At 43.9% G+C, this 24,842-nt stretch overlaps 1 protein-coding gene across 2 annotated transcripts in view; it reads right to left on the bottom strand.

Annotated features, from left to right (window-relative positions):
* Positions 1-355: 355 nt before the first annotated feature.
* Positions 356-24,842, bottom strand: part of AMOT (angiomotin) — a 46,781-nt gene continuing 22,294 nt past the window's right edge. For both annotated transcript variants that reach the window (XM_041484637.1, XM_041484638.1), the window contains exons 4-13: positions 23,618-24,071; positions 22,056-22,200; positions 20,641-20,733; positions 18,003-18,148; positions 8,412-8,561; positions 6,678-6,868; positions 4,683-4,805; positions 3,824-4,056; positions 2,855-3,079; positions 356-1,869 (exon numbers count right to left, since the gene is read on the bottom strand). In XM_041484637.1, coding sequence (XP_041340571.1) covers positions 1,769-1,869; positions 2,855-3,079; positions 3,824-4,056; positions 4,683-4,805; positions 6,678-6,868; positions 8,412-8,561; positions 18,003-18,148; positions 20,641-20,733; positions 22,056-22,200; positions 23,618-24,071 — 1,861 coding nt within the window. In that variant the 3' untranslated portion in view covers positions 356-1,768. The remainder of the gene's footprint in view (positions 1,870-2,854; positions 3,080-3,823; positions 4,057-4,682; positions 4,806-6,677; positions 6,869-8,411; positions 8,562-18,002; positions 18,149-20,640; positions 20,734-22,055; positions 22,201-23,617; positions 24,072-24,842) is intronic.

Raw genomic sequence — 24,842 nt, 5'->3', positions numbered from 1 at the left:
GGGAATACGGCCTGGAGATCCCTAACCAGCAGCAGCAAAGCTGCCAGAAACGGTGGGAAGTGTTTTCCTTGGATTGTAAGTGATTATTATCAGAAGGACAGCTCGGGGCTGAGCTTTAGGCACCACCTGTGCAGAGAGAGGCACCTCCTCTCCCCTCCCACTGTGAAATTCCTGTGATCCCTGGTGGTCTGGTAAGGCCATTTCATTTGAACACCACAGCAGTAGTATCAAACAGGAATTAAAGACATTCACTAACTCTGTGATCATTAATTGCTGGATTTCCTTATTTCTGGGGTGAAACGATCTGAAATGAAAATTTTGCTACTCTAATGCTGCACAGAAAGCTGAAACTAGCCAGGTTCCCAGTGTGTGACCACTGGCTAATGAAATATTTTAATTTTCAAGTACAAAAAAAGAGTAGGTTTTAACAGAAATTAATATTGAAGTGTTTTAATAAAATGCAAAGACAGTAACAAAAAAAAAAACACTCATGTACTTCTATTGGTCTTAATATCTCCTTTTAGTTTCTGTAATCAAAGCACTGCTGCATCTGTGCTAGTTCCCAAAAATCTGGAAGTGAACCTCATGACTTAAATATGTAACTTTCTTCTGTAATGCCTCTGGGATTTCTTTAAGCTGCTCTCTCCACTTGGATGAATTAAAGAAGTATATTGAAAGGAGAGAATCTGCCATCTGAACCATTGCACAGAGCTTCTATTTAAAGCTCTACCTCTGAGGCTTTGCCATGTGAAAAAGAATCCAGTCTCTCCAGAAAGGAGGGATACGCAAAGTTGAAGGGCATTTGAAATATAGAAAAGTCTACTACAAAGAAAGATCTCCACAGATGCAGTAGATTAAGTTGTTACATCTACAACAGGGCTTCCCACTTGAGCTATGGTAAATTTGAAGTATTTTCACTAAAGCCAATGGAATTATGATGTCAGAAATATGATCTAACAGATCAGGGCTGGGCCTGTAAATTCTCCTTATTCATTTATGTAAAATATGAATGCAATATATTATTTACTATCCACTGTAAAATTATTGAAAAAGTACTTAAGAATAAAAGTGTGGCAAATCTTGCAAAAGGAACTACAAATAGGAAATGTGACATTAATCACCGGAGTTGTTTGTTTTAATAACAAAATAATTAAAAAATTAATTTGGGAAGTAAAAAAAAATGTTACCACACTGAAAATGAACATCTTTTCAGCCTATGAACATGAAACACCTACTCTGAGTTCTTTCACTGAGAGGAAAGAGGAAGTGAAAGGGAAATCTCCCTTGATCACAGCTCAGATTTACCAAAGCTCCCCAGAACACCTGTATTCCAACACCATGAAGTGATGCTCACAACGATGTCCCTGGTTCTGATCATTTTAAGGCCATTAAGCTCACCTTACTACATTCAAGCTAGACATGTAACCAGCACCTGTGAGAGCAGGTACTTCTGCTTAAGAGACTTGAAAAACACTGAAATGAAAGATCACATGTAGTGCACCTAAGGTCTAGTTTTTGTCTCCAGATGTTACCAGATGCAGTATTTAAAAAATAAAGGGGGAAACTTTCAAAGAACAAGCGTTACGGGTTTTTTATAATTTAGAACAAATTATAAATTAACCTGTCCAAACTTTTGAGACATAATATACAAGAGCAAACAGCTGAGTGTTCTTTTATTACTCAGGTACTACATTTTTTTTCCCCAATAAAAACGTCTTTTAAAAATTTCTTGCTACTGTTATCCCAGCTCAGATCCTGGTACAGCCTTTCAGATGAGGTATTCTACCATCTCTCCATCTGGGAGGTCCTGCCCCACAGTCTGAACAGGGGCTTTTCTTTCAAGAGTGCTGGAGTGGAAGAGTGGCCCATCTATGTGATGAGGAAAAACAAGAGACAATTAAAGGTGTCATTTCAATGAGGTTAGAAATGTGACATTAACATTTTAAGTCATTTTGTATCATTGGCCAAAGACAGATAATAACTTATTTAGTTTTAAAAAATTCAATTCCCACATATGCAGCCAGACAAATAAAGCTATTTTATCAAATTCCCTTTGGGTACCTCCCACTGATACACAAATCCACACAAAACTGGAGTGACTGCATGTAAACCAGTGCAGTCAGGGTGGATTTTCACCACCAGACCTGTTCTCCCTCGATACCCATTAAACAGCACAGCATGGGCAGGAGGCAGAGCCCAGCCAAACTCTCTCTGCCATGAAGAACAACAGCATTGTAATGTGTCTGTAAGGAAAAGAGGCAAGGTTGTGTAATCTGCATTGATTTGGCAGAGTGGGCTGGAAAATGAGCAGCTCTTGCCAGCTGGGAGCTCTGTGGGAAGCAAATTCAGCTCCTGGGACAGTCACTGTCAACGGGATGTCCAAGGCTGAAGTTGCTCCTGTTGACTGGGATGGTACCGAGACAGCTTTATTGTGATAGTTCCCTCTCCTCCTTCTCCCTCCCCCTCTCTGAGTCCACCTGGCTTTGGATGCCCACTCAATGCAACAGCCAGTTTGAACAGCCCATTTTCATGTTTAAACCCCACATCCTACTCAAAACTTACTTCAGAGCAGACACTGACTCAGAGACTGCCCAGGATTTGCATCTTCCTGTTCTCAATTCTCTGCTGCACCTCCCTGCCCAGTGTGCCCACACTTATGCTGCCACTCTTCAGGCTCTTCTTTTATTCCTTCAGTGTGTTTGAGACCACACAATCACACTTGTCCCTGAAATCAACCTGTCCTCACAAAAACTAACCCCAGTTTGCCTGGAGGGAGAAAGGGACATCAGGGCTGCCCCAGAGATGGTGAGTGGGTGACAGGGTCCCCCCTGGCACGGGGGCTGAGCTCTGTTACCTGTTTTCTCTGCACTGTAGGTCAGATTGGTGCTGGGGAGTCGTGCTGGGGTGGGAGCTGCAGGGGAAGGAGCAGCTTTGCCCTGCTCACTGCCCCTGTCTGTCTGGGTGCTGCAGTCTCTGCTGCCTGTCTTGGAGTGGGCTGACAGCAATGGCGTGGAGGGCAGGACAGGAGAGGGGGTGGAGGGGATGGATTCGGAGCGATATTCTGTTCCCAGCAGAACACCTGTGTGGGAAAAGGGAAGGAAATGTCACAGTCACAGAAAACTAACTGGTACCAGCTCTGCATTGATTGCTCCAGGATCTGGAAAGTGCTCCCTCCCTCCCAGTGGGTTTGCCTTTGCACAGCACCTTCCTCCCCTGGGTGCTGAAGTACCTGAGGAATAGCAGTGTCCCCATACTGCTGCTTGCAGGTGGGCACTAATCTGCACACTCTGAAATCACCTGCAACAGGTCCTCATTTACATTTCAGGGGTTTTTACTCTCAGTTCTGGGCCTAACTTCTCCCAGGGGAAAAAAAAAAGTTACAATTTCATTTCTCAGAACAATGCTGTTGAGCCATTCCAGATAGGAGTCATGTTAGTGCAGGCACAACACTGCAGGATAGAAATCCTGATTAAAATCTCTGCTCCAATTCAAGGAGACTTTACACCTTCAGCCAGCTGTAACACCCAGCTGAAAGCAAGTGCTTGGGAACCCAGAAAACTGTATCCCAGACATCCCTAAAGTCAGGTGGCAAATTGGGAATAAAGGCTTACACATTTAATGGCAGAGCATGAGTATCAGAAGTCACTAATTCCCAGAACTGATTAAAATAAGCAGCTATTTCAAATGTGTCCCATCTTACAGCCAGCTTTACTGCAGGCCAGGCCAGCTGCTCTATCTGTCCAACACACCCTCCTCTGTTGCTCCTGCCTCCACTCCAAGCAGTGGCTCTGAATCAGAATTGCCACTGGTGTTTGGAAATTACCCAGGCTGCCCTTCCAGCTCTTGTCCTCCCTCTTCTCCTCCAGGATGGGGGTGCTGCTCAGGGTTGAGGAGTGGGACAGCAAGCCTGAGCCAGCGTTGGAGATGGACATGAGGGACTTGGCAGGTCTCATGGAGGAGAGCTGCTCTGTCTTGCCAGGCTCCTTGCGGGAGCGCTGCTGCAGCACTTTGATCATGGCGTCCTTCTCGATGATCTGAGCATGCAGGGTCTTGATCCTTTGGGGCAAAGAAAAAGGACAGTTTAAGTGTCTCCCGTCTCCCTGGACTGAGACCTCAGGGTCCTCATGGCTGTGACTAAGGCTCCCCTAGGCACTTGGAGAGGTGGAGGGAGGATGCCAGGAGATTGTCCTGGGCTCTGGCTGCTCTCTGGCCCACACAGCAGATCATGTGAGAGAGTGTGATACACCCACCCACCCCTGGCTACTGGAAACTGCTCTAAACAGCCATGGAAGGAGCTCTGAGACAAACCTGAGAGTAATGGGCAGGACATGAGACCAACATTTTGGGGAGTCTGCACTGGGGGCCTGACCCCAGGGAAAACAGCTCTCTGAGCCTGTTAAAGGGTGGCTGGAGACTGGGGTCTGATGAAAATGCCCTGAAGACAGAAGAGGAACAAGCTAGATGCAAAAAATCTAAGACGACTTTTTTGCATTAGCCCTCGGTATCAAGACAGGTTTTGGATTGCTGTGTTTGTACTTCCTTGGCCAAATGAGTGTCTGGCATTTGACATCGCTGCTGCTGCTGGTGAAGACACAAGAATTTCTGGTTCTGAAGCACTTACCCAGGCAATTCATTTCAAATTCTGTCCCAAAGAAGCCAGACAGGACCAAAGTGCACTTTACCTTCCCTCCATGTCGAGACACCTCCTGTTGGCCAGCAGGATCTCCTCCTCCTCCTTCTGGATGCGAGCTTCCAGGGAGGTGTCGTAGCTGGGGTTGGGCGAGTGGCTGATCACCGTGGTGTCCCTGGAACAAGCAGGACAGCAGATGAAGGACCTGCTAAGTTTGCTGCTTTCCCCCCAGCAGCACAAAAGTACTGCTTAAATGGAACAAACATGGACATTCTACTTTTTTTTTGAGTTTAAGCTGGCTCAGTGTCTTCCAAAAATCCAACTCCTAATTTAATTTGTGTTCTAGTGAAAAAGGATTACAAAAATATGCAGATCATTACAACAACAACCGCCTGTCCATTTTGGGACAGTGCCTCACCTAAACTGAGTCACTGCACTACTCTAAACTGATCAAGGAGGCAAATCCAAGGACACAAAGAGAGGAAAGGAACACCAGGCACTTTTCTTCAACTTCACATTAAAAGCTTTTTCCCTTTCCCTTCCAACAGTATCATACATATCACAGGGGATGTGAATATCAAAGGGAACAAGGCATGGAAGTTTCTTAAGCAATCTTAAACAGCTTGGTCCAAAAAATCTGGAATAAGGTGAAAAGAGTTTCAGACTGGTTCCATATAAGGCCTATTGTAAACAATGTGATACTTGGTCAGTCCACTAACCAAATAATGAGTATTTCATTCTACTTATGAATGTGGCAGAAGAAGAGAGATCATTCACCAAAGAAACCCAGCCTGACCCAGTTCCTGCCTGGGCTCTAAAGCATCCTTCCTGCAACCTCAGCTTCCCAAGGGATGCCAGCTTCCACTGTTCAAGAAAAGGGAAAGAAATCTGTACAGTGTCGATGAGGTTGCCAATGGAATTAGTGGAATCTAGATGGAAATGGAAAAGCAGAGGCTCTTTCCTGACTGGAGAACATTCTTGTTCATTTAGTGAAACCTGAGCAGGCCTAACACATCCCCTCCCAGTCCATGATAAACAATAGACCAGGCCCCAACTTATCAGCCCACGCTGAAAATATAACATGGCCTCTAAGCACAAGCAGCAGCTGGAGCCTTTAGGGAATCTCTGGGGAGGTGGAAAACAGTGCACAAGAAGCATCAATACCCTAAAATAACAGCTTCCTTCTGAAGTAAGATAAGATAAGTCTTTAAACACTAACACAGCAGATCTACAGCTTCACCCCTGTAATTCCAGTGTGATCTTACAAGCTGGGAAGCCAGTTGTGATAACATCCCTATCTGGATTTGGCTCATGAAACAATCTACAATAAAATCTGCTGTCCAGAACCATAAACCAGTGAGCAATGAAATTACATGCAAGCAAGGCCTAATGCTAAGGAGCTGTACTCCAATAACAGCTCTTGTTTACCAACCAGCTGAGGCACTCGGGCCTATTCACAGCCATAATAAGTGTTTCTGGACAGTTGTCTTGGAATGGGAGCTTGTTACCAAATTTCAGACACCCTTCCCACCCCCACAAGCAGTGCTTTCCATACACAGCAGAATGTTTTGAGCAGAATTTCCTAGTAGATGCTTCTGGTTGGTAACCAGACAATACCACAAAGTAATTTGCAAAAACATTCTGGAGAACAAGGAAGCCATTCAGGGTGAATGATGTGAATCACCAAGCTCACCCCATCTCACATGACTTCAGCAAGGACTGATTCCTGTTTTAAAAATAAAAAACCCCCGAGCCTCTTCTCCTTTGAATCAACAGCATCTAGGAATGGCTCAGAACAATTCTAGTCTGGAAAATGGATCATGTATGTGGAGGAATCTTTCCCGGGAAAAACATTTCTAATTGTTGGCAATTGCACAGCTCCCAGGAAGAGCAGCCAAGCTCCACTTGCTTGCAGAGTTCTGAGGAGCTCTTCAGACCACAGGGTGAGCAATCACGGGAGGATGGCATGACAACATTCCTGGGTGGGACATATGACATTCAACTGGAAAAAGAAAATAATTCCAGTCCTGTGAAAAGTCCCATTTACCTCTGAGCAGCCACAGTTGCAGCTGCATCCAAAGCAAACTGTCTCATCACACTTTCCTCCAGGTATTTCTGTTCCCACTTGGTCATGTCAGCTTCCAGAGCAAGGATCCTCTCCTCCTTCTCACGCAGGAGCTCCATCAGCGCTGTGGCGTTGTACTCAGAGACATTGGCAGCCTGAGATGTGCCCTGACGCTGATGCCCAGGAGGAAAAGAACAAACCAAACAAAAACAGGAGTCTCAGGATGCAGCTGTAAGGCTCAGGGTTGGCTGGTTTGCTTTTTGTCACTGGTTTGACACAAGAACCCCCCCAGAGGGAAATGCAGTGGCTTCATGCTGTGTAGGGCAGGCTAACAAGAAAATACCTGAGATGCAAAATACTCCTCCCAAGGCCTTTTTCCCAAAAGTATATGGAAAGTATCTTTTTTTTTCCAAGGATGTACATTTGGGCCTTTCCAAAGTCCCAAATATGCATCCCAGAGCTGGACTGTGCTGTAGAGGTGTGATGTGCACAGCCCTTCCATAACGCCTGATCTAACACAGACTGACTCCCAAGTGTTCAGCAAGGCACTGACTAGTATCATCCCTTCCAAAAAATACATCCAAAATATTTTTAAAGCATTTGATTACTAAATTAATATGATCAGCGTATAGCTGGGGACTTAAATAATTCAGTTCCAAAGCAAGATTTGGAAGGCAGGCAGTGTTCCCTTTCAAAGTAGGGAAGCATGAAGATTTGCTCAGATAGTTCAGTGAATAAAACTTGCAGTTCTATATGGAAGTCTCATATGGGATCAGCAAGACATTTGACTAAAAAAATTAAATAAATAGTTTAAAGGAATGGGAATAGGGCAGACTAACTGTTTTATGCTGAGCTCAGAAGTTTTAACCATGACAGGAAAATAATTTTTTGTGTTGACTCAGGTTCAATGTAAAAAGTTGTGGAGTTTAGAGTAACTGATCTTCCAAAAGTGGAACAGACAAGTCTATCAAACTACTGTAACTCCTACTAAAACCAGTGCAAAACCCCAAGATTTAAATATCTATTCCTATGCAGAGATGGAAGTTAGGGGATAAAAGTAAGCTAAATCACTAAAGCTAATCACTAAATATGATTTAGAACACAGGCCTGCATCCTATTTCCAGTAAAATTCAGACACCTTACAGTTCATCTGTATTTAACATAGGCTGAAGTTAATGCAATTCTGAACAGACCTGCACAATCTACTTCTCATTCATTCTTTTCACTGGAAAAAGACTCTCAAGAATACTGCAATACAGTCTGTGTGAACCTCTCATCTTTTTCCATCAACTGCATTTATAGCATTGGCTTTGCTAGTTTAGCCTTGTGTGCTTTTTTGAATTCAGAAGGTTTTTGAAGGGCCTCTTTTCAGGCCAGTTGTTAATGAATTTTATGTAAAATCACAAACTGTGAACAAGAATTTTTAAATAATTTCAAATAACATAACCATGGTATTTAAAGGTACAGAAGCATGTAGCTATGAGGCTATTTCTGATCTTGTCACAGGATGGATCCCCTATTGCTCCTTACCTAAATTCTCTGGTTGAAACAGAATTAAATCAGGTAAAGCAATACAATAGCCAGGAAATCCATGAATCTAACTAACAAAAAAGAAGTTTTTTAAGAACACAAGATAAAAAATGCACTGCCTTTCTCTTGTGTGTGGGACAGGGTGCAATCCTAATCCTGCAGGAGCCCAGCAGGGCCAGGGGGTACCTGCTGCATGCGGAGAGATTCCAGCTCCCTCTCCAGCCGGGTGCGCAGCCGGTGCTCCAGCTGCTCCCTCTTCTCACACGCTGCCTGCAGCTGAACCAAGGCCTGCTGCATCTTCTCCACCTTCTCAACATAGACCTGCTTCTTCTTCAGCTGAAACAAAGCAAGAGAAACAATATCAACAATGGGAATGAGAGTGGACTTCGGGCTTTGCCACCAGCCAGGAGGAAGATGTCCAGGTGACTACCAGCACCTGAATGGAGCCCAGAGGAAAGATGGAGAGAGACAGGACAAGAGGGATGGCTTAGAGGGCATGTTGTGAGGAATTCTCCCCTCTGAGAGTGGGGAGGCCCTGGCACAGGGTGCCCAGAGAAGCTGTGGATGCCCTGGATCCCTGGCAGTGTCCAAGGCCAGGCTGGACAAGGCTTGGAGCAGCCTGGAAGAGTGGAAGGTGTCCCTATGGCAGAGGGTTGGAGTTGGATGATCTTGAAGGTGCCTTCCAGCCCAAACCATACCATGATTCATGCCAGATACCACGCTGTCAGTGGGCCCTGGCCTCCTGCTCTGGCCTGGCCACTCAGGATGTTACAGCTCTGTCCCAGCTCTGCTTTCCTGCTGGGTGTTTTTTCCCTTTTTGTCCTCAGTGACCCCATGGTAACGATGGGGAAACAGAAGAAATTATCTGTGGCAAATGTCTGAGAGCAGCAATGGACTAGAAAGGGCACCAGGGACTGACACAGTGTTTGAGCGACTTGATACACGTTTCCAAGGTAACTGCAGCAGTGTTTAGAGTTGATCCCCAAGTTGGGAACACTCTCAGTGCAATATTGAAAATTGCTGGCAGCATTTTTACAAGATTAGGCAGAAACTGAATCAAAATTTGTAGCATCCTACTGCAGTCCAATCAAAATAAAATAATAGGATAAAAGCACACACCAGCCATGGCCCAGGCTCTCCCCATGCCAGATTTATCCAGATTTATCCCAGCAGTCTGGCCATTCTTCTTGGCCTGAGAGGTCCTACTCTGTTCCTGCCACTGCCCTTTCATCTTCCTCCACTGTTCATCCCGCAAACCAAGCTGCCACCCTGCCTCACAAGAAGCAAGAAAAAGTACCACACTGAGCCCCCCAGTAACTGTCTTAGCAAGGTTAATCCACAGTTCATGCAGAATAAAAATGAACTAAAATATGACCTAAAAAAAAAAAATAAAACATACCCATAGCCCGGTTCTATTCAAATACAGGGAATACTGCACACCTGTGGGCATTATTTTCTGTTTAGGAAAAGACTAACAATTGTGCAATTAGCTGGCCCTGTGCAGCAAATCTGGGGCACTGCTTTTGTAGCTCTGATTGTCATAAACCCTGAAATACAAAAATAGCAGGAAGAAGGCAACTTTTCCCAACAGTCAGAGCCAAAGTTCTAGACAAGCACCACAATGCAAAACACAGACTCCCTTATGCGAGTTCAAAGAGCTGCTCTACAGCCTGATGGAAGAAAAGTCCACTGAGGGATATTAAAGACAAAAGACACCACTTTTGGCTCAGGAAGTCCTTCTTGGAAGCGGAAAGTGTTCTGGGAAAGTATCAGTGCTGGCTGGCCCCATGCTGACAGTGCTCCCTAGGAATCTGCTCTCAGTTTCAGCAGACAGAGGATACTTTGATCTGAACACCACGAGCTGTTCTTACATCGCACCTTTGCTTCAAAAAGGTCTCATCATGTGTTTCTTAAAAAATTTTCCCTTTTCTCACTCCTGTTCCTTCAGGCAATGCAAAGAGCAGAGACAGAAAAATCTCCAAACAATATTAATCCCAGACACAGTATCCTTTTCTTCTCTCCATAAAGTCAGCAGGCATCTAATCTCACAGCATGAATGTTGCTGCCTTAGAGGATTTTCCCCAAACAAGAATTTTATAATAAAAGTTACAACAAACAGTGAGCAATCCAGTCAAAGGACTTCCCACCAGTGCATGTACAGTAGAAAGGTATTTTTATTCTTTGATTGCTCAAGATTTCAAGCTTGTTTGGAATGGGAGGGAGGAGAACATTTAAATGTAACTTAATAGTCCACTGCTGCTCTGCAGAAAATCAATAAATGTGTTATACTTAATAAATCTTTTTATTCCGGATCAAAGTACTTGATAACATCAATTTAAAGTTTGTCAGCCCTCACTGAAATGTGGATTAATGCATCAGTTTTAAACTTAGATTAACAGCAGCTCAAAGTAGCCAAAAGTGATAAACATAGGGTCAGCAGCAGAACCCAGAAATGGAGAGCACTCAGTATCCTGGGTTTTGACCTGGACATGAGTGAGAAACAACTTGATAAACTCACTAGCAGTGAAATACCGTGCATCAAGCTGAAAAATAATCTCTTCAAAACCAGCTCTCCTCCCTCTCTCTTCTTTATAAAAGAAGTTAAGGATGAGGTGGTGGACATTTAGTCTCATTACCTACTACAAAGCATTTAAATTCCTGAGCAGTTTTTTAACACACAGGTAAAATCCTGCAAAAGCAGCAACCAGCAACATTTTAGAGTTTCGCAATTAACAAACCTGAGTATGCATATGTGTGGATTAACACTCTGGCCTGCATTCAAAGAATACCAAGAGCCCAGCCAAAAAGCAGAATTAGGACACAGAAATTCCACTGAAACATCCACTTTGAACGTTCTCCCATCAGCCAAACCTGCAGGTGAAAAGTTGCAACACAAGCTGTTGCCCAAGCTCCCAGCACTGCCTGCACATGCCTGACTCGGGCACCAGCCCCAACGCACAGGCACAGCTTGTTCAGTGGCTTTGCAGAAAGACAACATTTTTTCTCTCCCTTCACAAGATGCATTTCATCTTCCAGCATCAGGAAGAATTAGGAATGTTGGAAGATTTAAGGCTGGTGTGTGTATTCTTTTCAACAGCTTAAAACTGGAATTAATTCACAAATTCTTCAAATAATTTTCAGTGTTTTGGAACCCAGGTGTTCAGTAAGCTTTAAAGGCATGGGATGTGCTCCAGACAACTCAACTTTCCTAATGTCTTTTGTCAGAATTATCCTTTCTCTATAAGATAATCTCATTTCATGCACTTGCTGCCCTCAGTAAAGTCACTGCATATTCTGGCACTCTGCTACTACAAGTATTTGTGAGAAGAATTTACTTTTCTGTGAACCAGGATTCTCCAGAAGTGGTAGAAGGGAAATCTAAATTTATACAGTTTTGGTTTTCACTTCTCTGACCAGATCTAACTCTCATTGTAAAGAGGATCAGGAATGATTCTTCCAAGCACAGAGGGATTTCATTACCAGAAATCAAGAGTATGATCTTGTTTTCCTAAGACAGGAATTGGAAACAATTTCCTGAGTATTGCCAAGGTGCTGAAGACATAACTAAGATGGGAAGAAGGAAAAAAGGCAGCAAGCTGAGGCTTGTTCTTGGTCATTTGCCATGGATTCCCCACCCTCCCTCTCTCAGCAAAGAACCAAAACTGGCTGCTCAGTGCCAAGGGCCACAGCAACATCTACCAGGGCAGGGATGGCATCAAAGGACACAGGAATTCTCTCCTCTGCATCAGGCCTTGCAGAGAACACGTGCTCTAGATAAGAGTTCATTCCTGAAGCTTTACAAGGATGCAGTCACACCCTTTGGGATGTAATTTTAAATAAATTTGACAAGATAGTAATTTTCCTTTTGATGGCACAGCATTTAACTAAGAAGCAAGCTCATGTTCATTTAATGTATCGTAACTGCTTTGCCTCCAAGGGTGCTCTGAAAATGCAGAGCATTTTGCTAATGAGAATATCTTTATTTTAACACCTATTTATGATGTAAGATCTCAAATAACCTCAGTGCATGTCTGGAAGCACAGCAGGATGACTGTATCCACTCCCAGCATTTCCTACAGCACAATTTTAATAATGTCCTTATCATCTCCAGGTCAATCCCTGACTGCTTTGGAAAATGTCCTAACCAAGCATCAGAGGTCAGGCTATAATTCTAACTAAACCAATGTAAACAGGAGCAGCCACTCTCCAGCTGCCATTTACTACAAAGTTTATGTAAATTCTGCAACAGGACTCAGGACAAGAAAAATAAAGAAAAATAAAGATGACCATGACTGGCCTGGGCTCTGCAGAAATCCAGGGCACAAAGAGCAAAGCAATGCAGGGAATATCCCTGAAAGCCTCTCTGGCTGCCTGATCAAGTATTTCCAGCTTCATTTAATTTCCCCTCTCCCTTGATATGTGTATTTGCATGGCTTAAAATCAATGGCCAAAGACAAGTTTTCCTCTCAGAAACAGGGGATATTTGATTATTACCACAACTGCCCAGCAGAAAGGGAATTAAGAACATTCTAAAGACCAAACAAATCCTGTTCCTAATTTATTTAGGCTTTGACAAACCATGCAATGCCTTTCAGGGATCCCAGGTCCTTGCAGAAGGAAGGCTCTGAGGAGGGCACAGAGGTTCATGGAAAGGGAGCAGGGGCATGCAGGAATGAGGAATTTTCAGTCAAGACACAAGGCACAAAGGAGGCTGTAACATCCTCCAACTGGAGCTGCCTGTGCAGGACAAACACAGCCCTGGACACAGCAGGTGAGGAGGAAGGATCTTCTTTCAGGAAAGAGATTCATTGCTTCCAGATGCGTTACTCAGCAAAGATTTTTTTTTTTTTTTTTTTTTCTGGGGAAGAAGAGAAGACTTCCTGCACTGATTCAGAACTCTCCCAGGCATTTTGTGAAACCCAGCCATTACCCTCTTCATCTTGGACAGCTCCTATTTCAGCAAATTGGTAACACTCATCAGCATCTGCTTGTCTCCCACCCACTATTTCTGATGTCTTCAAAGTCCTTTGTTTAATATATTCAGGGTGTTTTCATAACATTCTGGGTTTATCCTAAAGCTGAATCCTTTCAGATGCAGCTGAAAATGTGTTTCCCCACAAGAATTTGCCTGCTATGGCAGAAATGTAGTTTAAAAAAAAAAAAAAAAAAAGCCAGCAAGCACGTTTACATCACCTCACCCTCTTGCAGTTGGAATATATTCCTCTAGGATGCCTTTGAACCCTCAGTTTGTTTGAATTCAGGCCCAACAAGGCGCCAGTGGCCTCAGCAAGAATTCCTGCTGAAACAATTTGGTAACACTATCCCCATGCTAGGGAACAGGGCTTGTGGCATGGCAATGTCACAATGTCGTCGCCCCGTTTGTTTGTGTTAAAATAAAGTTCTAACTCTCAAAGCCACCACTGGAAAATCACTAACAGGCAGAACATGTGAGACAGTGACATGGCAATAAAAAGGCAGTTCTGTCACAAGAATGCAGCTCATTAGAGAGAACCAGTTACAGGGAAAACAGGGAGGTTTCTCTCCTCGGCACCAAATCCATCCAGGAGTGACAAGCCATCCAAAAATTGTCCCTTTTAGAAGCAACTCTTTCCTGAAAGGAGTATTAGGTAGCTCTCAGAGTCTATGTGAAACAAAGCTGTGGAGACCAGGAATATCTTTTTATAGACCCAGGGAAATGACTGGAAAAAACCAGAGCAGGCATCAAGCAGCCAGCTCTCTTTGGGTCTCCTCCCTGCAAGCCAGAGCTCTGTTCTGAAAGCATCTCAGGCACAGCATAAAAAGTACAACAGATGTCATTGGGAAATGTATTTTTGCATTTCCCCCCAGACAGAACCCTCAGTGTTATCAGGAAAAGAGCATTTTTTTCTCTGCACAACAGCACAGTGAGAAATGAACACTATCTCAGCTGGTATCTGCTTCATGTGGAATTGTGATGGCTGAAGGATCTTAGAACTTCTAAACAAAAGCAATTTTAGAAAAGATATTTCATTCAAACTTGTTCCCTGCCTTATCCCCCAGTTTCTACCCATTAGAGAGGTCGTCTGTCTCCTCTTCCCACTGCAAGGTGTGTGTGTGTGTGTGAGAATGGCAAAGAGCAGATATTTTTATCTTCCTGGTGGTTGTCATTATTCTTCAAAGCTGTCTCGTTGAGGAACTTGGTAAAAAAGTCATTTGTAAAGCAGTGGAGCAAAGGAGTACAAGTTACACTACTATAAAAAACCCACAAACTTTTCTTAAGTTGAAGTGTGGTCTTCCATGGTATAAATTAAACAGGGTAAGCAGAAATGACCAAGTTTGAGGGGAAAAAAAAAAGTAAAACCAGTAGCACTTGTAGCCTCCACACTCAGCAGTTGTGGTTAGATAAAGTATTTGGCACCAAACTCCCTCCTGCAACATTCCAAGTCTGGTAAGGACTGGCAGCAAGTCAGCATTTACTCAGAGTCAGGTGGGTCAGGATGGTCCTTTCTGCAAAGCCAGCAGTTCTGGCCCTGGCCCAAAGCAAAGCCCAGCTCAGCTGCTCCATCTGCTCCAGGCTGTCAAGGTGTATGTGAGCAGATGGGGTTAAATCCTGTGTGAGCAGCCACAACCCTGCTGCCATCCCACTTGAGACCCTCACAAATGCTCCAAAATGAGATTTTTTCATTGCTTTAGCTCCAAATATTATCACTAACTCTTTCTGACTGTGATATACATTTTTAAGCCAAAATACATTTTACCTCAAATATGTTCAATTTATGTCAAATGTATTACATGTAATGAAAATAATCTGAAGTTTTCATTTTAGAAACCACAGACCAATACTTGACTAGAAACAATTTTAGTAAGCTGCTGATTTATGCAAAACTGTGGAACATTTACTAAAGGGAAGAACAAAAATAGAGAAGTGAAAATAGGGGTTATGGGTTAATAACTGTGTATCTTTATGGAGAGTAGAGAAGTAGTAAAGTTTAAATATTATATATAAAACATATACATACTTAGCAATTCTGTTCATAGACACATTTAAGTTTGCTTTAAATATTTATGATCACTCACCCTATTTTGCACTTTGCAGAAATAAACCCCACACTATCAAAAACTTTAATGGCAGCTTGTTCTAAATTTGAAGAGCCAAATTCACCCCTGCTAACAGGAGAAGCATTCTGTGAATGTCTACTTTTGCATCCAACTGCTTCACACTGTACTTCAGTATCTCCAAGATCACTCCTTTCTCCATCACATTTAGCATCCCATTATCTCTCCTTTCACTCTAACTTGGATGCTAAAATCCAGTATATATAAAAACCCTCAAAGCTCCACAGGTGTAGACAAGTGTCTACATTTTACAGATTTTGTCCAGACTGGCAATTCAAGCCAAGGGTTTTGAAAATAATCTAAAGCTCCAATTCCAATGCAACATTTAAATTCAGCTACAGTCATATATGGCTTATAGCCCTCCCTAGAATGGAAATGTTCTTTTTATAAAGGATCTAGTGCACACAAGGCAAGGTTATTCTGCTTAATAGGAAGTCAAAATGGAAAGGGTAAAAAGAAAAGGTGAAAACTTACATTATAGGAGGCTACAACTGAAATATGCATCCCCCCCTCAGGCCCTGAGCCAGAGCAGGTGCCAAACCTGAGCCTAAGAAACTCCACCCTCTGCTGCAGGACCAGTTTGGAAATTCCTGACACTTACAGGGACCAGTCACTCAGATTAACCCGGCCAGAATAAAGAAATAATCCACTAATTGTTCATATCTCTTGGCCACTGAATGCCACTAACTCAGAATGGTGTTCCCAGCCCCTTCTAAAGGTGCCCTGAGCTCTGAGCAGCTCCTTGGCTGCTTTTCAGAGTAACCAAACAGCCTGGGGATTGGAGAACTTTCCACAGTTCAACACTAATGAGGCAACAAATGTGTTATAATCCTAAGTATTTCATTTAAAAGTGATTTGGGAAACCTGCAGAAGTGACTCTTTACCATTTGTTTCCCCTTATTCTCTCTCACCTCTAGGAAAAAGCAGAGTTAATTCCTGCTCCCTCACTGAGAAGCTTCCATATTTATCTACAGCAGGAAGGGTGGCACTTCCTGCACACCCTGGGATTCGAGCAAAGGTTGGATGCATGTGACCAAGCCCTCATGCAGATCATTTCACTCTGGATCAGCCTATGTGTGCTTTTTAAGCTACCATGCAATTCAGCCCAGAGTGACTTCCTATTTCACTATGCTACCTAGGCAAAAATACTTTGCCACAGCACTGAACCCAATTCTTCTAGTGAAACAAGACCAGTCTTTAGTCTTTTGAAAATAAAACATACAGTTATTATTACCCCTCAAGGCTTCAACCTTACTGTGAGGGAGACAAAAAGAGTGCCTACACAGAGGTTCAAGCCAGCCAAGTGCTGTGTGCTGGCCCAGCTGATCAGAGCACCTCATCCACATTGACTCCAAGCATTTTCCAGGGAAACCACAAGGATGTCCCATGTACTTGGAGTTACTGAGCCATCAGACTTTTAAATAAGGTGCTGAAATTTGAATGAAAGCCAAAGAGCTCCAATACATTGCAGAATCAACGAGAGAATAGTTTGAGAGCCAAAGAGAGCCATGTCAGATGTAGATTACCCTATCACCTAATGATCCCTCTCCCCTGAGTAAGGGCAAGTCAGCCACGCCAGGCTAAAAGAGTTATGACAGCAGTAAACCCACAAGAACATCCTGAATGAGCAGAGCAGGTCCAGGGGAGATCCAGAGGGACTGAGGGAAGGCTTCCATGAAGAGATTAAAGGAAGGGCAAAAATTAAGGACACCAGGGCAGGGGCTATTGAGGCAAATCCAGAGCTCAGAGAAGAGCAGGCTAAAACTCAGAAATGAGCTACACCTGTACCTGGGAGAGAAGGATATTCACTTAGTATTTGATATTCCTCCTGTGTTGGCACAATGGGATCCTGAAGGGAGAGAGAACTAAAAGCAGACAAGGGGAGGGTTTGAGGAATGTCTCTGAAAGCAGCAAAATTCGGGTGGACATAGGCACAGTGCCCAGCTGAGGGTGACGCTGAGTGCTGGTAGCCAGGGAAATGGCAGGCTTGGAGAACAAATCTGCAGTGAGGAAGTGTGCTCGGTCAGGAGATTTCCTCCTGAGACTCTCCATGGAGGAAGAGTAGGAGTAAAGGAAGTAGAGGCTGGAGTGGGAAATGGGGCCTTTGCAAGGAGAGCAGAAGGCAGGAGGAAAGGACGGACACCGTGACGCAGAAGGGACAAAGGTGAGAGCCATGAGTGGCAGGGACAAGGCTACAAAGAAACTGCTGTGAAAGCTCTCCAGCTAAGCAGCTCAAATGCATTATCCCCTCTTGGGAGGAAAGGGAGAGAAAACAACTAAGGTCATGCCCAGCTCATTACAAATGCTGGGCACATACCATATCTGCACTGTCCCCACACCTGGCAAAGGGACAAGCCACATTCATCTGATATTACTTGAAAGTCCATCCAGATCTGAATTTCTGCCAAGTTCAGCAGGTTTCCAGGGCTGAGATTCCACTTCCAGCCCACTTTTACAAGTTGAAACAAAAAGAAAACAAAATATGGCTGCTAAGACAAAAGCATTTCCAAGAAAATAGAGATTTGTGGCTTATCTGTTTAGCTAGTCAACACAAAGCTAAGCCGATAGAAACAGCTTTGAAGAAAGCAGATTTCCTTATAACTTCCACAAGACAAACTCATTCCCACAGCCACTTTTGCTGGAACGCAAACTACCCTGACTCCTCTTTCTCAGCATTCTTACCTCCTCCTCCAGTTTCACCACCTTGGCCTGAGCGTTGTTCAAGGCCTGGTCTCGGATCTCGATGTGTCTCCGCTGGTCCTCGTTGGTGGAGCGGGCAGCAGCCAGCTCTATTTCCAGTTTCTCTTTTTCCCTCTGTGTTTCCTTGTCTACAGATAAAAAAGTGATAGTTATCAATGCACAGCACTCGTCTCTGCCCAGTTTTCACTCCAGAGGTGAAGGGAAGATTGCACTGGGACTTCTCACAAGAAAGAGAATGCAAAGCTAGTGCTAAGAGGGAAAAGAAAAGGACATGGCTTTCAAGGAAGAGAAGGACCTGTAATCCTGAAAAACAAGTATGGTACCTTCAAGCAACAATGTGCCACAAAGATAGTGAGAAGGAACAGAAGGTGCATCACTCAGTACAGTTACTCAGGTAATTTGCTGTGATTATGCAGATGGTTAGTGAAACTTGGCACCTCTTCACCTCTGAGCTTTCAGAGTGGTAAACAAACTGAGTAATTTTAATATCTTGGGCTGGGGAGAGAGATAGCAGACTGGTGTTCCTGAAAAACTTGTGTTCCTTTTTTCCACACTGGCTCCCCAAACTGGAAGGGGGTTCTGCTCTTTCTCAGAGGAATCACCAGCAATACCTTCAGAGGAGTCAGAAAACAAATCAGCAGTAAGAACTCCTCAGTCTTCCTCTACTGCCTGTAAAAATGATCCCCTGGGCCTGAAGTGAGGCACATACATCTGTTCTGTCCCTTCTCAGAGCAGACCTGCCACCCCTAACACAGCAGCTCATCCTTTTCTGCTGCTCTCCAGGAAGAGCTGGCACAGCAATGCCGAGTGTTTCAGGAACAGGGCACTGCATTCATAAAAAAATAGATAGGATAAAAATAATTGGAGACTGGAGAAATTATCACAAAGGGTGTAAGGCAAAGCCACAACACAGAGCTGATGTCCTCTGTGTATGTTGCCATTCCCAGCTCAAGCCAACCAGCTCCAAAGATAACATTAACCCACTTGCTGCATACACAACCACAGAATACTCCCTGGAGTGATCTACACCCAGCACTGATGACACCAGAGAAACTGCATTCCAGAAACCAATATCCCACGACAAAGGAATGAGGACAAGGAGTGGAAGGCTTGAAAAACAGGAACGAGGTGCTGGGTGTTAGGACAGACTGCATATGGAGTACACAGGCCCATTTGTGCAAGCATGTGCATAACTATATTTACAGGACCACAATTACTCCCTTTCTTCTGCCAGCAAAGAGCCAGGAGCAAAGCTTTAGCAACACAGAGTAGCTAAAGATTCCCTTCTGCCAGGGAATCAACACAGCCCACACACAGGTTGCAAAACAAACCTGTCCACCAACAGCACCCAGAGCTCTGCAGAGCAAACCCAGAGCCAGCCCAGGACATAAGGACAAATGTCATCACATGATGGTTTTTTTTGCCCATCTTTCCCAGCATTCTCCTCCACCCAGGAATGAGTTGCTGCCAGTGTGAGCACATTACACTGTACTGCAGAGACTGAGCTGCATTGAGACAGTGTGGCATTATGCCAGCAGGTATCAGTCAGTGCTACCAGGCTGTTTGTTAATCTGGAAATGCTTTGCAGAGAGGCTTTTGGAGGTTTTGTTGCACACTTTTCTCCAAATAAGAACTGCTTCACTTGACAAGTCCTGCGGCACCCCTAGAAATGCTGGGACTGATTAAATGCAGGACTGTGGCTTCCACCTTCATCCCCACAGCTTTGACCTCCCCAATTTCTGTGTGCTCCTGTGAAGCTCAGTGTCCACCAGCAGAAGGAGAGACTAAACTCCCACACTTCCCCAGTACCACCAGGAGTTTGGAATTCACTCCCTGACAGCCATTTGCTTGCAAGGCAAACCACAAGGAATAAGCTAAAGATGACACAAGAGAGGGACACCAGAATCTGGTTACAGGGTAGCTGCAGTGTCTATTACACCACAGAAAAACACTGTTTTGCAATTTTATTGCACTACCTTTTTATATAACAATTGGAGAAAAGTGAGCATTGTCAGAAGGGTGGAGCACAAAGTGGGATGAGAGAAAAGTTGGCCCGACGCCGTCGGCCTCAAGACATTTCAGAACAAAGGAAAAGCAGCATTTCACACCCGTCATTTTGGTTTGCCTTGTGATAAATCCACTGCTGTGGACAGAATTCCTGACCCTCACCCAGCCCAGCAGACTGCAGGAGTGTTCATCCCCTTTATTTTTACTGAACAGGATAGGGCAGTGGCAAATTAAAGAGGAACGAGATAGGAGACCTACCAGGCTCCTCTCCTACTGGCCTTAACTCATGCCAGGACTCCTGTAGGCCTGGGGAAGAATTCATTTCAAAGCTTTCAAGGAATAAAACAGATGGATAAAATATGTAAATTATGGGGTAAACACTAATTTTATGGTTTAACTGAAAATTACCTATGCTCCAGTATCTCTAATAAATCCCATCAGATGGACTTTAGATACTGAAAGAAAAGGAATTCTTGGATCCCTCCTCCTTTCTGCACTGCCAGCTTTGGGCTGCCACTGCCCTGGTTTCTGTGCTGATCATTAACCTGCTGCACTGTCCTCCCTCCCAGGTGACTGGAGCTTTCCACTGACCCACAATGGCTGTGAAACTCACTTTGTGCAAAGAGCTGGGAGATGGTTTTCCGGTTGTCTTCAGACCCCTCAAACTCCTTCTCTGCCAGCTGCTTGTTGGCTGTCTCCATGCGTTCTGCAAAAAAATTCAGTAAAAGCAAAAGAAATAATTAACAACTTTCAAGCATTAAGTTACATTTTCTCAGGGCATTCCTCACGTTGGGGGAATGGATCTGCTAATTCTACAGCATATCATAAGCTGGCTCTCACTTTTGAAATGTTTTTAATTATGTCCTTAAGGAAGTACACTCAATGAGACAAAACAGGTTAAAGTTCCAAAGAAATTATTTTAAACATTTATAACACAGAAGTTTATTTTTTCAATTTATACCTTTATTTTTTCCACACAAATAAATCCCACCATGCAATTAAAAGATCTCTTATAACTCTCCACTAAATCTTAACAGGAGATTAAATTACTGTTGTCCAATTACCTGACTTGAGGGAATAGTGTAAAACCCTAAAAACAGCTTAACGGCTCTGCTGCTCCAAGCTGCTAGAAAACTCTGTCAGTCTGTGAAAATTAGAATGAAATGTTTATGCTGTATTTTATTATGAATAAGATTATTTAATGCAGGCCTTTGTGTACAGTACTGGGAAATGTATGGCTTTACTCCCTGGATGCAAAACAATTTCTGGGAGTCTTAGTAAAAGACATGAGGCAGTGAGAGCATGCAGGACAATCAGAAGGCTTCCTTAAAAAAATTAAACTTCCAGTTTAAACAACTGTTTGTGCACCTTCAAAAATCTCAAATTGCAGATGATTTCCACCTTTCAAACTAATGCTTAAACTTTTCCCCCCAGTGAGGTCAAATACCACTCAACACCACTCTGCTGCCAGCCGTGGGGCTGCCTCAGCCTCTTAGCAAGAACCAGACATCAATAACATCTCACTCTGCAAAAGGAAGGGAGATCCAAAAAACCAGATGCCTACATTGATAAGGAATGACAAGACCTTCAGGAAGAACAGACACTCTGCAGTTTGTATGTCAGTGCAAAAAGGGTCACTGGACAGGAAATAAAGTGAACGTGCCTGGTGTGGGATTAGGCAGTCAGCAAAACCTCTTTCCATTCATGTAAACTGAACAAATTGTACAAATTGTCTCTAGGATATAAGACATGAGAGAATTCCAGGCTTGCATCTGGTTTATGGTATTTGGCTTATCACATGTTTCTTGTCAATGAGAAACAGGCTGGAAATGAAAGACTACAGCCCTCCCCTAAACCTGTCTTTTCCATTCCTCCAGCAAGTGCTTAAAATCTCTGACTACTGAATGCACCTGAGTATCCTGTCATATTCCAGTCGTGTCAGACACCGAATTCTGCAGCAAAACTCTGCAAGTAAGCGTAACAATAAAAATCCCCAGCACTGAAGAACAGAAGTTTTACTTCATTTACCTCTTAGATCCCTGTTGAAATCATGAAGCCTACGAATTTCTCCTTCCAGTTTGTTTCTCATGGCTTTTTCCAGGGCATCCCGCTTAGAGGATGATTTCTCCAGGTTTTTGTAGGCCTCTGAAACTTGCTGAATTTCTGTTTCCAGCTGCAGTGGAAGTGAAAACAAGCACTTACTATTTTTCACTAACAAATTTCATTGTCTCAGACAGGAGATTACTTTGTCTCAAGTGTTCTTTATTGAGGGAAACCTACACTTATACATTAAGTAAAAGAAAGTCTCAGGTCCATGATGCATCCCTCTATGGAAAGAATACCAGTGGCTGAATAATTTTGCAATAAAATATGCTTTATCCTTCCTTTTAGGATATGCTTTATCCTTCAGTGTAAAGCTTCTCTGATCATCCAGAACAGGAGGTTCTCTCCTAACTCTCCTTGCTGGGCATAATTTGCTATGGAAGTGTGGATCCACACCACACCAAACCCCATCAGCACTGTCTATAGCAAGTGATCAACAGGGAGGTGGAGGGAAGTGCATTTGTATCTTTCTGTCATTATCAGGAAGCTGTCAAAAAATCCTCTCAAGTATTTCCTGGCCAGAAAAATTCCAAAAAAATACAACCAAACAAACACATATCCCTGGTAAGAGGTAACATGGGAAATAATGGGTGTGGAAAGCCACACTGGTCACTTGAACTCAAAGACAAGCAGCCACACATTTCTCTGGCCCCAAACACTGCTCAGTGCAAAAAGCACAGCAAGGCCCACAAAGTCCTAAATTGCTAAGCAGCATCAACCTTTCCACAGCTGCAAGGCAAAAGCAAAGCTGACCTGCTGCCCAGCTTTAAACCACTGGTCATCAAGAAGCTATTTCCATGAGGCAGCATGAAAATACCTCCACACATGCACATTAATGATGGGTCTCACTGGGGTATTTCCTTTTAAACGTCTTAGCATCATTTATTCTGATTGTTCCATAAAGCCAAAGGTGGCAAATAGCTGGGTCCAAATCAAGACATTAAGTTTTCATGGAAATTGTGTGGTGTTGAGAGAAGGACAAAAGGAGTGTTATTCCCAGTCCTGCAGTCCAAATGTCTTTAGTGTAGCCATAGCAGCACTACTTGCCCTGTACACTGTGGTGCCAACCAGTTTTGTAGCAATGTCCCCTGCTCCTCCTTGACCGGCTGTGGCCTTATGCCACCCCAAGCAGGCCCTTCCTGCATCTCTGAAGTCTTTTTGGGAAAATGAAACTTGCTGCTATCCTGGACAAGCCTTAACTCAGCCATGCAAGCCAAGCAGTCAGCCTCTCCAGCAGCTGAGGAGGATGTGCTTCTGAGCATGGTCAATGAACTGTTAGCAGAAAATTGAAGGCTTTGATTCCATCTTCTGCCAAAGTTAAGCTAATGCCCAAAGGCACAGGACACAGACTAATCAATCTGCATACGAAAGACTCTAAAGTACATCATCAATCCCTTCAGCAAAGGAATCCAACACTTTCAGGTCAAATGATTCAATTAGGGGCTAGACCAGAGACAGGAGAATGCCTGAATTCCACAACCACCCACCTTCTGCAGCCGGGCCACTTTCTCATAGCACCCATCCAGCTCCTGCCGGAGGGACCGGTTCTCCTCCGACAAGATTTCCACCATTTGCTGGGCCCTGGACACGATGGCAAATGGATCCACTTGCATCTGCTGGTAGGGGGAAGGGATCTGCTGGGCCCGGGGCATCATGGAGTAGGAGTCGCCCTGCTGCTGCTGTGGGCCCAGGAAGGGCTGGCATAGTCGGTACAGATCTCCCTGATGGACTGGGTTGGACAAGAAAGGCTGCTGGGTCCGTGGCAGAATGCCAGGATCTGCCTGGCTGGGAGTCAGAGGTTGCTGGTGCTGGGAAGGGGACAGCCTAGAGGGCGGTGGAGACTGGAGCAAAGTCAAAGATCCCAGGGATGTCAAGGAAGAAGTTGGGCTGTGGTGGTGAGGTGGTCTCTGTTGTAACTGCAGCTGCACATCTGGGTTCTGCCTGGAAAACAGAGAGCACAGGCTCCATCACAGTCATGCAGAGGAAGGTGCACAAACCCAGGGACAAGGGGTGTAGCTCCTGTGCAGAGGTTTTCCCATACAAAAAACTCAAGTGAGGCTTTCTTCCATTTTAGAAGTCTGCTTTTAAAAAGCATTTCAAAATCAAATCTTTAGCAGAAAATTTATTCTAAGGCCACAAAGGTGTTTCCTCTTGAGACTATTTTTTTTACAGAAGCACTACGAGAAAGTGCATCAACAACTACTGGCCAAAATTATTTTCCTAACTTTTCTCCACACTTTGTGAATAAAACTGCTCAACTAAGGACTGCTACGAACAGGCTCTTTTGTTCTGGCCTTAAATGTGCCACCTGTCATTGAGAAAACAATTAATTTTCTTCTGCAAGCCAGGATAGTTAAAAGCATTGTGTAAGCTTGATGCTAGTATTCCAGCACCACTGATCTGAGCTTTCTGAAATATCAATCAATAAACTGCAGCCTGGTTAAACGCAACAAATAAAGGATATGAAAACCAACCTAAGAATCAGAAGCAGCATTTCATTCCAACCTGCCCTGTCCTATGCAGTAGGTGTGTTTACTGCTCCTGACAATAATCTCTGCAGGCTATCAGAGACACATCTAACAATCAATAACATGCCTGAGCCCACCACAGAACTGAATTCAAGCTACACGCTCTCACATTTCCCAGACTCTGGAGATCCCCAGCTCAACTCCTGCTGCATTAGCCAACTAAGAAATCTCCCTGAGAAGACTG

This window comes from Pyrgilauda ruficollis, unplaced genomic scaffold, assembly GCF_017590135.1.
Source record: "Pyrgilauda ruficollis isolate IOZ18807 unplaced genomic scaffold, ASM1759013v1 scaffold67, whole genome shotgun sequence".
In the NCBI taxonomy this organism is placed as follows: Eukaryota; Metazoa; Chordata; class Aves; order Passeriformes; family Passeridae; genus Pyrgilauda; species Pyrgilauda ruficollis.
The sequence above is the reverse complement of the archived record's forward strand: the minus strand, read 5'-3'. Positions and strand labels throughout refer to the sequence as shown.